The following is a 16,393-nucleotide window of genomic DNA, read 5'->3' on the forward strand; positions in this document are numbered from 1 at the left end:
TCTGTACTTCCTGAACTTTTTTGAGGTATGTTGGAAGGACACTGTGGTAATATGGGAGTTGCAAAGAAATTCTTATTCCTTCCATGACTGTTGTTTTTTAGAGGTGAAAATATATCCCATTTTAACACTCTTTTAAAGTCATCTAAAGCATGTGACAAAACACGGCAAGGAACGAAGATTCAGGGACAGGGTGACCATCTGTAACTTGGTCTCTTTGTCTCAGAACTGCAATATAATGGCACTATGCACTGATGTGCTAGACTTAGGACTTGAATAAAGGTTCTCGTAATCTTCTCCTTAAAGGTGTGAAAAAGGGGAAAAAAAAATAACCCCTCATTTTTCCACTTTGTCCTTGTCTGGTTTTCTTCAGCAGGGGAAGGGTATAGTGCTTGAAGAGCATCCAATTGGACATGAATTATTAATGACTAGGCTTTGCTTATTGCACAAGTAGGTTGAAATGTTTAAAGTAACTTTTTTCTTAGACCCTGCTTATTTCAAGCACTTATTTTGTGTTAGGTAATTGCAGTGTTCAGGAAAAGCAAGAGCTGTCGTCTGTGTTTTGGGGAGGAAAGTTACTTATCTACACTACAAAATAAAGTCTTAATGTCTTCTCCTATCAGATTACCTACACAAACTACACCTGGGATATCTGGAAGATTTTCTTTTATTTGGAGACCATGTTTCAATTATGCCAGTATGCCTTCAAAATGCCTTCAGCTAACATTAGTCCTTTGCTAGGGCTACCCCAGTCAGTATTCTAAAATATATTAGGACTTGTGAAGACACTTCTACCATTTCCTTAGCAATTCTTGGAGCAAAACTACTCATACATAAATCTGCCAAGACTCTGAAGGACCAGCACCTCCAATATCAGGAAATCTGTATAGTGTATTGGGTTTTTTCTCCTTGTCATTTTGATAAGGAGATTACTGAAACCATTCAAGGTAAAATTACAGTCAAGTATAGCATAAAAGTATTGCAGCACTGGGATTTCATTTCAAGAGGAAAAACTTGAAAAAATTATTTTGAATGCTTTTTACATTTGCTCTAGCTGTATGTGTTGAACGTTTAGGGTATTAATGGCACATAATTTTAAAGTCATGTAGAGCAGCCAAAGCAGAAAATGGGGAAATACTTTCCTAAGTCCTTTAAAAAGTTAATCTTTACAATCGAGACTTGCTAAGTCTTGATTTAGGCAAGATATCATGGGATTTGTTTGTCATCAAAATAAAAGAAGATTATATATATATAATTATATATATGTAATATATAAAAAGCATGATGTGAGTTATGAAGCTTAGTGAAATCTCTTGTCATTTGGGTTTGGGTCTCACGACCCCCATACTTTTCTTGCTTTCCTTTCTGTTCATTGTCTCTTGCTGCTATTGCCGTAAGCTCACCTTCTTAACGTGTCCTCTGTCACCTTGTGTTACCTTCAGTTCCTCCAGTTCCTATCTACAGACTCCATCCCTCCCAAATATCGTGTAGGTGAGACGTATCCAGTTTGTGTGGGTTTGCACTATTAAGATCCTGTAAGATACCACTGACCCTCAAGCATGTCTTCGTAACAAATTTAGTATTTTCAGAGTTTCCTTTTAAATGTGGCACATTTAAGTAAAATGTAGCAATTAATGAGCAAACAAAAAACCCTGTGGATCATTCAGCCTTGTTTCTGGTAATGTGCTAGTTGTGTTCGTTACCCATATCTAGCAACAGATGCACTCAAGAAAGACTAAATATTGAAGACAAAGACTTTTTTATTCACAAAATGGCTTAGTACTGTTCACTTGGTAAGCATAACTGTTGGCATGTTTTCACAGAATATGACTATGAGGTGCAGAGTCATGGTCTAGTTGTGTCACAAGAGATGATTTAATGGAGAGTGGTAGTCATAATAGGAGAGGAGGAGGAGGAGGGGGAAGACCGACATAAAATATATGATAATATATGATTTAAAAAATTGTGCATTTAAAGCTGAAGTTATGTCGAGATAATATTGAAATACCTAGCCCTTAACTTGAGATGGAATATGGTAATACACTCTTACTGCTGTCACACATCTGTATTTTAACACCTATACTGTCTAAGATTGTGTATGACTGCTCTTAGGAGATGTACCTGATGATTCCATGTGCTGCAGATGCCATATGGAAGGAAGCAATGCTAATGCTTACATACTTTATGCTTTTCTCAATAAAGGGTACTACAAAGAGCTAAGTATTTTTTCTTGCTTATTTATATATACATGCAATTTTTCTGTGTATCTTTTCAGCTCATGGAAAAAACTGACAGAGAGTACTACACTCTGGATGACATGTTTGTTTCCAAAGCAGCCAAAAGAGCACGCAGTGGGGAAGAGGAAGAAATACAAAGAAGAAAAGCAATACGTGAGCACCAGCAGCTTGCTGCACGCATGGAAAAGTGCCCATACTGCTTTGATAGCAGTGAACTTTCTAAACATCTTATTATTGCAATTGGCACCAAGGTAAGAAAATAGCAATTTAACACAAATGTAAAAATAAAAAAGAAATAAAAGAAGGAAGTGTTAATGTTAGAGTGCCTAAGATTAAGAATGAAATTGCTTCTATGAAATGATTTATTGTTCTGCATCTTATTTTCCTTGCCCTTCCAATTGATTTCACAAATTCCTCAAGGGTGAGGGAGAAAAAGATATAAATCTATCATGAATTATAAAGCTAATCTTTGATATCAGAACTTCAGATTTGTGGATTTGTGAAAGAAAGGAGCAATAATGAAAGATCTGAGTGCAGAGATTAGGCTGTAGGTGGATTTGTGGAATACTAAATCACACTGCACTGGAGGAAATTTGAACTGGTGAGGAACTGTATCTCAATGATAAAAGAAAATTAAGTGGAGCATTCCATTTTAAAGCCTAAAATACTTTGAAATAAACAGAAGTTTGGTATGGGGAACCCTCTTGGTTCTGTTAATGCTTTTAAAAGTTGCATAAATATTTGGATTTATGACATATGAAATGCTTCAGTATAGGCTTTTTTTGGTCATTCTTTCTCCAAAGTTTTCACTTATTATTGATGTTTTTCACTTGATTTGAAACTTTTTATAGGCCAAGGAATTAAATGCATAGATACGTATTATGGTACACTGCACTTATTTTTTTATATAGGTAGATTATATATATATATGTGTGTGTGTATATATATTTAAAAATGCATGCAGATACGTATTTGTGTGTATATGTATGTGTGTATATATATGTGTTTATATATGTAATAGATATATCTGTATGCATTTTTGTATATATTATATTTTATTAAAAATGCATACAGATATATATATCTCTATTAAAAAATGTATTGTAATGGGCTAAACAGTGTGATTTCATAATAGTTTGGATACCGGTTGGCCTATAAGGCTGATACTACTGCCTTGTTGGTGGAGATGCTGTCTGCATACTACTAGCTCATTGGAGCTACTGATGGATAATGGGACCTAAAAACACTAAAATTACTAATACCTTGCTGTAATTAGAAGGTAATGGCTTCTATTGGTTTGAATTTTAGCAAATGATGTATTTCTTAGCCTTAGCAATGGGAAGGTTTTTAACACTAGAAAAATGGGCACTTCAGTTTTTGTTCGCTTTTTGTAGGTATACTTGTCTCTACCAAGCAACCAGTCCCTTACTGAAGGTCACTGCCTGATAGCCCCTCTACAGCACCATACTGCAGCCACTCTTTTGGATGAAGACATCTGGGAAGAAATCCAGGTCAAATGAGAAACCGTCTTGTGTTCTAACATTTCTGTAAAAAAATATTGTTTTGAATAATAATATACTTGTCATAAGTACCTGTTTTCATAATTTCCAGCCTGGCAGCTCTTTTCTGATTCCACTAAGGGGCAGAACATTGTCGCATTATGGATGAAAATTAGTGGTCAAAAATTGTAAAAGGGAGATGCAGGGTAAACACTGAAGGAAAGTTCTCATTTATAAGCACTAGAAAAAGATGCCTGGGATGCTGCAGAACCTCTGCTGTTGGAGGTCTTTCAAACCAGGGTAGAGGAACATCTCATGGGGGTGATGTAGGTACAGCTGATCCCTTACAGAAAGTGGAATAACTGCTTTGGCAGTTAGGATTTCCTTGGGAGTGCCAAGGAAAAGAAAAGGATTGTCAGGGCAGAAAGTTCATTTATAATGAAACACAAGCTGAAGATATGTTGTTTACATATCTTCAGGTTTTTTAAGCTAATCTGGGTTTTGGGTGGATGTCAATTGAGAGAGAATTATCTCATTCTTCTTCAAATCAGTGAGGTCCCTGTAAGAATCCAATTTCCTACTTTTTAAAAAATAATTATTAGAATAAAGTGCTAAGCATGATGGGTCATGCTTTCCAACTCTCTTACGAAGACATTTTGAAGGTTTTGAGTTCTGTTTTCTTTGGAAAAGGAAAATCAAGGGAGGAACATAACAAGGTTCTCCCTAAGAGTTTGACAGTGATTGGTGTCCCTGCCCCATCAGGATTATTACAAGGGGAAAACAACTTGCAACCTCTTATATCAAAATACTGGATAGGATTTCAGACTAGAGAAGGGCTTAGTTGCTTAGATTTGAAAGCAGCTTAATTCATGAATTTGAAATGGTTTAAGTAACATTGATCTTGCCTCAAGCCTGGCAGATGGATTCTCTGACTTTCCAAATTTGCTCCCCACATTGATTTTCATGGCTGATGTAATTTTTATACAGTGTTTCCTAGTAAATTATGCTCCTCCCAAGCAGGAAGGGAAAGGAGTTCTTTTGTATATGACAGAAATGCCTAAGAAAGTTGGATAAGAAGCAAATAAGTGCAACAAGTAGGGATTAGGAGGAACAACAGAGCATGGGAAAAAGTGATAAATATGTTTATTCTATATCTTCTATTTATCCTAACTTCTTTTAACTAAATAGATGATAATTTTTCTAAATTTGTATGAGAAGGAAAATAGGATAAAGAAAAGATAAGCAAATGCAGTTCCTGTATTCAACACTAGTCTTTTCCTTGCTAGAAAATGCAGCTAGTTGGTAAAACCATTATCCATTGACCCTGTGAATACATTCATAGCCAGTTTAAACATTTCTTAGCAACAAAGTACTTTGGGAGGTGATGGACACAGATTTTTTTTTTTTTTTTTTTTTCTTCAGCTTCTATGTAATCCAGTAGGAGGAGTCTGGAAGGCTGTAGCAGGAGTATAAGCGTACATTTACTCAGTGACTAAACTAACTTTCTGATGCCAGAGCCATATTTTATATTGCTATTGAGGGGGAAAAAAAAATCACACTTTAAATATTCATAAAAAGTTGTATTGAGCAGATGTTTTAGCTAACTATTTTTGCTGGGATTTTTTTTAAGATATGTTGGAATAAAGCAAGAAGGGTTCTTTAACACTGTATGCCTTCAGGCACTTGAATTTAACATATTGTGTGTTTTAGACTGATATGCTCACTTGCCAAAGTAAATATGCATGTAATATTTTTAATATGAAAAGATATAAATCTTTACATGTTCTGTATTGCCTGAACTGTTACATGTACCAATGTCGTGTGTATCCGAGCATAAGCCAAGCCCTCTTATGTGCTCTTATGAATGGTTTTGTCCTTTCCAGTGCTAATTATCCTTGACATTTTGGCCTGTTAAGAATTTGGAGGAAAAATGCAATGTATTTAAAAACAATAAATTATGGTCTGGGAAATGTTAGCTAACATCTGTAGATATTCTAGGCTTTTCAGTGGATTTGTATTTCAGTTGATATTGCAGGGTAGCAACTGTAAGTAGCAGTCCTTCCCAACCTTTGGTTTAATGTTTCTCTTATCTCACCACAGTTGCTTGCTTTGGTGTATTTCAGAAGTAGAGGTCTGGGGGCAGGGGTGAGGGGGAGAAGACAACAAGCTATTAGTTCCGAGTTGTCTGTTGCTCTGTGCAGTAAAGTCCTGTATCAGTCATGGTACAGTGATCTATTCACTGGGCAATATCTTCTAGCTGTGTTTCATCGGTTGTGTTAGAGGGGTGCTGGTAGCGTTTTCTTGTCACAGCATGGAGCAGCTTGTTTGTGAGGGAAAATTCAGGGCACAAAGGCCTGCTTTGGAGAGCTTAAATACCTGGTTGAGATATATATTTGGCCAAGTTTCTCAGACTTTTAGTTTGATTCATACTGTGCAAGATGACAAAGGGGTGGGGAGAAGAGAGCTCAATTTCTAGTCCTGTTGCATTGAAAACCTAGTAGTGATTTGTTTTCCATCTGTTTTAGTTCAGTACTTGCGGCTGTTTATGAATGTGTATTTGCTTATGCTTGTTTGATTCATCAACTCTCCATTTACATTAAGATAGGAAATCTTAAACCTTTAGTTGGGATTAGCCTTTTAATTGTGTTGTTTGTACTTCTAAGCGTTGTTAATTGAAAAAAAAATTAATGCAGAAAGGACAACGTATGAGTTATGTGAGTTGTAGAGCTATGGTACCTGTGGTCTATGAGGCTCACACAGTTTCAGTGATTTCTTGGCTTACACTGTGGAAATGATATAGGGATCACGCATAATACAAAGGTCTTAATTTTAAAAATCGGTTTTCAAGATCTTGAGACACTTTCGGAAACATTCACCTTGTCACAAAGTCAGATCTTTTGTGCGTTTGAAAATGAGTCCGAATGAGTCTCTGTAATCATCCCTTGTGCTTGATAATTTAGTTCATCATCTACATTGTAAGCTGTAGAATGATGCTTTTGCATATCTTGGATACAAATACCGACTGCCGAGAGTCAGGGAGCAGCAAGAGTGGGCTGCTCCACAGGGAAGGCAAGGCAGGGGTGGGTGGAAGGTGGCGGGCAAGGTAGGTGTGGGAACTCACCTCATTGACAAGGCGCAGTCCCATGGTACCCAAGCCAGGAGAAGAGAGCAGGTCCCATGACAGTAGACAGGGTCAGCCACAGCCCAGTGATGGCCAGACAAGTCTGCAGTGATGAGTTAGGTTCAAGGTCAAGTCCGCAAGTCAGGGTCAAGATCAGTCAGGCATATGGCTGGGCACAGGCATCCCTGAAACTTAGCTCAGGCAAGGACAAAAAGTGAGGGCCTGAGCTTAATTGCAGCTCCTGAGTGAAGGGGGCCAGGCCCCCATTTCTCACAGCTCTTTTTTCCCCAGTTTTTTCTGCTGTGTCTGATCCCAGCTTATAGCTGTACCATGTCAGAGCTGCCCATCTGCATGGGCAGCCAGAGCCCCGGCAGGTACGAGAGGCTGCAGAGCCTGTTGAGTATGTGCAGGGCCCTGACCCTGGAGCTAGCAGAATTATAAATTGAAATACTCTTTGAATAGGTGCAGCACGTAATCTGTAAGGGGAACGGGTAACGTTGAGGCCAGGTGTATTACAGTATTGCATTTGGTTAGCTTCTATACAGTGAAGATGGTGGTTATAGCCATGGCTTTCTTTGGAGGCAATGCTAATATTTTCCTTAAAGGTCAAGCATGCCTAGTGGAAATGTAATTTTTAAAAAAAACCCATGTAATTGAATGAATAGTGGAAGGATAATGGTATCTAGAGTCAATACAAGCCAAGACATTAACTTAGAAATTGTAAGCTTGGGACCTACTGTTAAAGCCATATTGTTTTATGGAGCATCACAGTTATGAAGTTCAACATAGTTTTAATTTCAACTGTAAAAATATGTGGTATTTATTAAAACTGAGTTTGTAGTGTTAATTATAATGTGTATTTCACAGTAGTTTTCTAGACTTCCTATCTTTGTATCTTAGGAAATACAGTTCATGTTAAATTGTTGAATAATACAGAATTTTCCTAGTATGATTGCTGCTGTTATCCATTTTATTATGAAATTATTATGAATATAATACATGTTAGTGAAATAATATAAAATATCATATCTGAAAGCTTTGAAAAGCTAACTTAAATTACAATTTTTTTTTTTCTTTAAACAGATGTTCAGAAATGCATTGGTGAAAATGTTTGAAGCTAAAGACTTGGACTGTGTGTTCCTAGAAACAAACATGAGTATGAAGAAACGGTATCACATGTTATACGAATGCATTCCTCTTCCAAAAGAAGTAGGAGATGTGGCTCCGATCTACTTTAAGGTACATGAAAATGTTTTTTCTTAGGTCATTTGAATGTATTTATCATAATTGATCTATTTCTGGGAAACTTTTTTTGATATTCAAGTACTTTTTTGAAAAGATGGATTCTTTGATCCTACGTCTTGATCCATTCTTTGATCCTATTCCTTGATCTTAAAACAAGCCCTGTGAGGTAATTCTGTTATTCAAGTCAGTGGAAGAGCTGTATGTCACTGTGCAGTTGCCTCAAGTCTGACTGCACTGACAAATACTGGAGGAAGATGACAGAATTGTAGTTTCTTGAAGTGCTGTAAGGATTGCAATACTTCTCACTTAAGTCCTGTAGATAAACTTAAAACCCCATACATGTGCCTCGGCAAGCATAAAATGAGAAAATAATGCCAACTGTTTTAAGAAATAACAATATATAATATTTCATCCCCAGTTATTTCAGTAGGCTCGAATTTTACATGTGTCTTGGGTCTCTGATGAACATTAGACAACATGATAGATATTTCTTCTATAGCTTTTCTGATCTCTTTCCACTGACCCTGTAAGGAAATGCTTATTGAACCTTCTGCCTGGAACTGAGACCTTTTGGGTTTCAGCAGCTGGATCATGATTTGCCTTTTATAAGTAAATTATTTTATTTGTTCTTTGAAATATTATTTTTGTTTTCTGGAAATAAATAATGTAATTGGTTTTTGATGAAGTGGAGCAGTCAGTATGATGAACAGCAATGCAGTAACTTCTACCACATTTGAAACTCTCTACCTCGTTGATTTCCTTGCTATGCTTCAAGTGCTGATAAAACTTGTGTTTTATCTGAATGCTAAAGAAAAGACAAAGTACAAGATTTAATGCAATGTCATATGCATAAAACTTCCTTTCAGAAGTTTCCACCATTAAAATATACAGCAAATGAAATTTAAAAGGTACCTACACTATGCTACACTATACCCACTTCCATACTATGGAGGATACAGAGGCAGCTTTAAAGGTTTTTAAGCGCAATCTGCCTTCTAAGCTGGATTCTCCTCTTGGTGATTAAAAAGAAAAAAAGAAAAAAGGCTAATATACTGTAATGAATTCATAAGAAGTTTTGTATGAGCTTAGTAAAAAGAGAATGTGACCTTTTAGTTGAGACTTGTTAGAGATAATTTGTGTCAAGGAAAAGTTAAATTTAAAAAAAAAAAGAGGAATAGAATTAAGTGAGTTTGAGGATATTGTACGATGCCTTTATAAAGTAAGTAAGTTCTGGAAAGCAGAAAGGTTGTCAAAAATAAAGTTACTTTGTTAAGAAATAATTGGTACTTGCAGTGTGATGTACTTCATTACATTGAAAAGTTAGTTCTTTGCTTGCTGTATGAAGGACTATTTTCACATTTAGATAAAATGATTTTACAGAAAGCTATAATGGAGTCTGATGAAGAGTGGTCCGTGAACAAGAAGTTAATTGATCTTTCTTCAAAAGACATTCGGAAATCTGTAAGTGATGAAATGTATTGAACACTGAATTTCTCAGCAAATTCTTCTCATCTTTTTTCGTTAACTGTTTCAAAGAGAGAAGAAAGGGAATGCAATTAGATTAGTGGATCAGGAGATGGCATAGGCATGATGAGAACTAAGTCTGACTGAACTCCTAACTGACATTAGGGAAAAGATTCCCATTTATTTCAACAATAGGTGGACTGAGCTGCAAGCATTGGTTGAGAACAAAGCTGGCACTTTGAGGACATGTACCAGCATAATTTTCTTGATTAACTTTAAGAATTAAGGTAGATCAAAGATTTGCAAATTACTTTCCTGGAAAAAATATGATGTGTCTTTTTCACTGACCTAGAACAGACTTTTGTGTTGCTAAGTTTATGAAGCGAAAATATAAATAGCATTATAAGTCTTTTTTTCTAAAACAAGGGAACAGTACTCTATCTGTCTCCTGGATACTAAACTGAAACATCTTTGTATACACAGATCTTAAAGGAATAATGCTGAAACTGTTACATTCAAAGATTGTTCCATCTTTTTAATATTAAAGTGAAAGATGTGTGGTATATAGACTTTACCACAAGTAAAGTCTTTACCACTTAAAAGACTTCACCACTACACTACCATGTAGTAATAATACTTAATTTCTGAAAGTGTCTTTTAGTAAATATAGCACCTTTGCACTAAAAACATCTCAGTTCAGGAGAAAGAGGAGATGGGTTTTAATAATGAGACATGAAGTCTGATATGACAGAGAGGGAAATTAAATGCAGAAGAGTAAGGGATTGGGTATAGTAGGAGGGGTTTTGTATATTGTGATGACTCTTGAACTAAACCAACACGGTAGCAAATGTAGCAAAAAGACAAAATTTATTCTGCCATGTAAGCTGAAATGTCATATAAATGTAATGGGAGTCAGTTACGGGTCACCTTGTTCAGAGTGGTGAGGCTTCACCTGGAAAATTTGGGTCTGGTTTTGGGCACAGCATTTTAAGACAGCTACAAAAGAGGAGAGCATAGGTTAGAAAACTTAACTAAAGAAACTGGTTTAGGGGTTGTGCAGTCTAGGAAAGAAAAGACTGAAATGGGATGTGGTGGTAGTTTTCTGTATATAAGAGATTGTCTTAAAGAAGATAGTACTTAGTTGTTCGCTAGCACTATTGCGTGCAGACAAGAAGGAATTCAATTAGTTTGTAGCAAGGACTTAGAGAAGACTTTAAATTTAAGGTGGATGTAAACAGACAACAAAATAAGTATGTTTTTTATATCTTCTGCTCATTGGTGTTTCAGAACAGGGAAAGCCAATATCTGTCACAAATAAATGAAGTATAATTTTCTTGACACATGGTAGGGCATCAGGACATTTGATTTCTTTAAGAATCTTCTTAGCCATATGATTTTGTGACACTATTATATACCCATTTGAAGGTAGGCCAGTTTTTGGATTAAGTCATGACACTTCTTTAAATTAATAAAATGCATCTGAGTGTAAATTGTTACATAGTTCTGTGATTTTAACATTGTTTTAGAGTAAAAGAAATGCCTGTAGCCTTCAGGAAGATATGAAAGTATAGTTTAGAGACCGAGCTGAGGTTTGGGAAGTTGGAGAGTTGTATTAGGAGATGGTGGTGCCTGGAAGGAGGGTCAGACATAGCTGAGACATCATCTAATGGGCGGATTGTGTGCAGAAATTGGGACTGTGGTGTCCAGAGTCAGAGCCTAAGCATCCAGCCCTTGCACAGCATCAAGGCCTTCTCTGCTTTCCCCTCTGGTCCCCGCAGCGAGGGAGCTGGGGGTGGGCAGTAGGCTGGGAGTGGACACAGCCAGGAGAGCTGACCTAGCAGCAGGCACTGTTCAGCAATAGCCAAAACACTGCCATGTTATCAGATTTAGTCATCAGTCCAAAACTCAGCACCATATGGGCTGCTGTGATGAAAATGAACTCCATCCCAGCCAGACCCAATACATTGCTAGACACACATAACGTAAAGCTGACGTTTTCCTTAAGGTGTCACCTGTTGACCCATTTTTTCCTTATTTAATGTGGGTTTTTTTAGTTCATTTAAAATGTTTTGCGTTTCTTGCTATGCTACATTGCCCTTCTTTATTAAATCTTAATTATTTTTAGAGTGAATTTTCAAGCAATATATGGGACATGCCTTGTGAAAATTGTGCAGTTATTTGGACTGTAGCAGAGGAAATGCTTATGAATTTGAGGCTTTGTAATTCTTACCTGTACAGGAACATCCTCAACAATTAAAAGAGTGGGAAATAACTTGTTGCAGTGAAACAGCAGAAATTACTTGCAATACTGTAGCAATAAATGAATCCACTTCTCACTTTGTCAGACTGAAGGGTCTTTCCTTGTGGCAGGATAACCAGCATCTCCTCTGTAGGATGACTGAATTATTAAATTATCTGATTCTGCAAGTTAATGATAACTTCCAGTCGTGTAGTGGGGTTTTCTGGTAGTGTATTCTCCATAGAGGTGTTTCCCCTACCCCCCTGAGTGTCAATGTCTTGTCTGGGTAAATATATCCTGTTATCACACAACACCTTATCTTTAATAAATGCAACTTGCTGGTGGTTGTCTTAAAATTTCTACTCAACCGATGTAATTCAGAAGTGTGGAGTCAGGAAGGCATTTGCTCAGTGTGCATGCTGCTGCCTGGTCCCTCCCCGTCTCTTACTGGTGCTGCAGCAGCGTCCTTGGGAGGTTCTGCCACCCAGCAATCATCTTTTCAGTTTTTACTGTCTTTTTATCTAGTTGTTGTGTGTTGTTCTTTCCCCTTGCCTGTTTGTTTTACTGCTTCTCTGTCGCAATTTTATACTACACATGCTTGGTTTGAGAGGTGGTTTAAAATAAAATGTGATATTATCAACTGTAAAACCACTTTCAAACTCATTAAGTTGTGGGGAGGTTAACTAAATGCCTACAGTCTGTTAAACATTTTAAAATGTGGGTTTGTGTGTATAGGTTCCTAAAGGTTTACCATACTTTTCTGTGGACTTTGGCCTTCAAGGAGGATTTGCTCATGTCATTGAAGATCAACACAAGTTCCCTCACTACTTTGGAAAGGTATTGTCGTGTGAAAAATCAATTTACCAATTATACTCTATTTTGTAAAATTTAAGTAATTAAAACAGATGCTGCCAGACAGTCACTTTGATGTACCTTATCCCAATTTATTAGCTGGCTTTCCTTGGTGAGTCATCATAACTCAGCCTGTGGAATAAAGGAATAATTGATTTCTTCACTGACTGATACTCAGAATGTAATTCTAGATCCATGTTTCTTTTTAATTAATAGGAAGTCTAGGTATTTGACATATAGTCTAATAGATGGAAAATACTTGCATCTGTTTAAGAAGAAGAAAAAAAAAAAGGGAGGGTTTTCATGACCATAATATTCTCATGTAGGTGCACGGGCTTCTGCTTGTATAAATTAGGGTGCATACACATACTAGGAGTTGTCTGTGAGTTTGTATAATACATGTGTGGTTAAATTACTCCCCATAGTATAGGGAGTATAGTATATACAGGAAGAGCTGCAATAAAGTCTTCCTTTCTTTATTATGTCACAGCAATAATTTATTGAAAGAGTCAATATTGCAAAAACATTAAGAGTGATTGGGGAGAAATAGAACTCATTTCAAGAAGAGTTAAGAGCAAAGCGGGCAGCTTTCTTTTTTCTGAACTTCTTTTAGTCGCAATTGTACTAATATATTAACAGTCTTGCAATGTTAGGACATTTATGCAGTGCTTTGCTATGCTGTACTTAAAAGAATTTTGCTGAGGCAACCATCTAACAACTACAGTTCTAATTTTTGAATTGGTATATTTTTCAGAATTTCCATTTTTAATAACTAGCACTTGAAGAAAACAGTGACAAATAATCTCATAATTTGAAAATATATATTTCAATATTCTATAGGAAAATAGTGTTAAGTAATATGGTAATTTTGCGTTTATAATCTATCTTTGTTCTACTTGCAAAGGAAATAATTGGTGGTATGCTGGACTTGGAACCGCGGCTCTGGAGAAAAGGAATCAGACAGAATTTTGAGGATCAGAGGAAGAAGGTGTTGCAGTTTGCACAGTGGTGGAAACCATATGACTTTACCAAAAAGAAAGAATGAGTACGTCCCTTCAGTCAAGGACTATATAAGCCATAAATTACATTAAAGGATATTTCATATGTTAAGAATAACACCAGTGTGTTATGTATTGCTAATATATTTTAAAACCAAGGATATTGTTTAATTGCTGATTACCTGTTTCTGGTCTAGACACTGTGTGGATCACAAGAACCTGCAAACCTGACAACCACAAGTTTACAGTGTTTTTAGTTTTTCATTTTTTAGCTGAGCCAAAAGAATAATATCCATGTGGCTATTGGAATTCTTCAAAATGTAGCTTCTGCTTGTGGAGTTTTTATAATCTTTGAGGCAACTGATTTTTTTTTTTAATACTGTATTTGGTATAGAGCCAGTGCTTAATTATCATGGTGACTTTTTGTAGAAAATGGTGTAAATTTTAAGAACATTTTGATTAATACAAATACATTGTTGCAGAAGGAAGCTGTACAGAAAATTATTTCTGATTGAGTCCTTGTGCTCTTTAAGTTGAGGACATTGCAGTAATACAAATGTTCAAGTATGATGTGATCGATAAACCTGCTGCTGCCCCCCTGCACAAGATGTAATGCCATTTCCTGTGCTTTCTTTCAATATGAAGTAGTATTTTCAAGCTGACCTGTTGCACAAAGGATGATGTGACAGTCCAGAGCTGGTGGCAAAATGACAGCTTTAATGGTAACAGTTACTTATGATGACAATAAAAAAAACCCAAAAAAGACAGAGAGAGGAGCAGTGAAGAACCTTAAGGAAAAACACTCTCCAGTGGCCAGAAAAGAAGGAAATCATCTCAGGGATCTCCCGAGCTGACTCCTCTCCCCTGGGCATCCTCTCTAGTGTGGCAGGCAGTCCGCCACAGTACTTTTCTGATAATAACAATATAGTTTTTGTTGGGAAACTCCCTGCTGGTTGTTCCTGCCTGTGATGTTGTTAGCACTGATTGGAGCACACTCTGATCAGAGGCAAGAGTTGCACATTAACTGATTGTCAAGCTTTGTGCATGGATGTCACTGGGAAATGCCTGTCCGCTATTTAAAGGTCTACTGTCTACTGTGTTATTCACTAGGTTTTGTTTTTTCTCTTGTGTAAAAGTTACAAAATGGGGGTAGGAAAGGGTGAGGGGGGGGAAAGGGAGATTCTCGCATAAACGTCAATCACTTTCCATGGGAAACCTGACATAGCAGGCTCAGGCTTTGCAGGTGCAGAGCTGGGAGAACAGGACAAGGACAGAAGGACAAGGATCAAAACATTGCCACAGCATCCTCCCAGTGGATAAGGGAAAGGGTGCAAACTTGCAAGCAAAAGACTGCAGTGGTACAGGGAAGGGCTCTTGAGTGGCAAGTGGAAGACTCTTAGCATAGCAGAGGTTAAGGCATCGTGCAAGTGTCCCAACGTCTTTCCTGCTCTTTTCCTGCTGAACCGTTGTCCTGTACAGCTCTGTTACCTATTGTGAACTGCTCAGATTAAGAAATGGATCACTAAATATTACAGGGTTGATTGAATAAGTGTTCATTTCTAGTCCCTTGGTGGTCTTTTGCAACTTTCCTGAAGAGCTAGTACTTTTTTTTTTTTTTTCCCCCCTCCCCCTTCCATTTTGGCAAATAAGTCTGGTAGAGGTAGAAATCTACTGTGTTGTGAATTATTTTCTGTAGGATCTTTGTAAATTTGTGTCACTGCAAGAGAAATAACTTAAAAGTAAGCTGTCATTATAATTTTGGTGATTTAATGTCCGATTTGTACTATTTTTCACCAGCAAGCCATGGATAAAAGGGACAGTTCTACTGTTCTCCAGTAAGTTTTGATCTTCCTTAGGCTACTGGGGAGATTACAGAGCAAATAGGACATGAAATAGTAGCTGCTAGTAGAATGCGGTAACGCTGAAGCAAGTTTAGGTGAAGTGCAGTTTTGGTGGTGTAAAGCATGACTAAAAATTGTTTTCTCTGAAAGCATATGTTGCCTCCAGTCTTATCTACTCCCCTGGAGGATAGCCGGCAAGTGGCAGAGGTGACTTGTCTTTTAAGGCCACGCAAAAGCCTTTATCCAGTGCTGTGCTGGAGATGCAATTTTTCTAAATATCTTCTGCTCAAAATTTGTGTTCCTCATGGAAGCACTGTGCTTCACAAAGGATCTCTAACTTGTACATAGAAAAGTCTTCCTCTCTGACTCATGGTCTGTGTACATTTTATTATTCTGGTTTCAGCAAAACTACTGGTATTCTTTGGACCAGAAAAGACACTGAAATATGGAGTAAGGGTAACAATCTCAAGCTAGTGATACAGGAAAATGTGTCTTACCCTATTAGACATTTTCAGAATGGGAGACTGTGCTTACCACATACACTGAGAATAGTATCTTGTAGTTGGTCACAGACCAGACATGCATATCTTCAGGTTAAGCTGTTCCTCTTCATAAGTATCTCTAAATATTCATAAGGCCATGAGAGTGAACACAGCTTGTTAGGGCACTTATGTGGAAGGCATGGTATGCTTAGACTTCAGTCCTTACTCTTATAAATATTAAAATATTTTAAATAGACCTCCTTCATCTGGAAGAATACCCAATACCTAAATTCTTTTGGCACTAAGAAGTGGAAAATGTAAATTCACGTGTCTTTAGGGAGAACAAGGGTCAACGGCTGGATTTCTTACATTGCTGTAATTGTGCTCCTATGTACTCTTTGGTGTAACTGGGGAGGAA

The 16,393-nt window shown here is 37.0% G+C and overlaps 1 protein-coding gene across 2 annotated transcripts in view; it reads left to right on the forward strand.

Annotated features, from left to right (window-relative positions):
• The window catches only part of CWF19L2 (CWF19 like cell cycle control factor 2), an 85,317-nt gene extending 70,575 nt beyond the window's left edge, over positions 1-14,742 (forward strand). For both annotated transcript variants that reach the window (XM_075490999.1, XM_075491000.1), the window contains 6 exons: positions 2,273-2,485; positions 3,629-3,745; positions 7,938-8,093; positions 9,480-9,560; positions 12,538-12,639; positions 13,559-14,742. In XM_075490999.1, coding sequence (XP_075347114.1) covers positions 2,273-2,485; positions 3,629-3,745; positions 7,938-8,093; positions 9,480-9,560; positions 12,538-12,639; positions 13,559-13,699 — 810 coding nt within the window. In that variant the 3' untranslated portion in view covers positions 13,700-14,742. The remainder of the gene's footprint in view (positions 1-2,272; positions 2,486-3,628; positions 3,746-7,937; positions 8,094-9,479; positions 9,561-12,537; positions 12,640-13,558) is intronic.
• The last annotated feature ends 1,651 nt before the right edge of the window (positions 14,743-16,393 follow it).

Source organism: Mycteria americana, chromosome 1, assembly GCF_035582795.1.
Source record: "Mycteria americana isolate JAX WOST 10 ecotype Jacksonville Zoo and Gardens chromosome 1, USCA_MyAme_1.0, whole genome shotgun sequence".
Lineage (NCBI taxonomy): Eukaryota > Metazoa > Chordata > Aves > Ciconiiformes > Ciconiidae > Mycteria > Mycteria americana.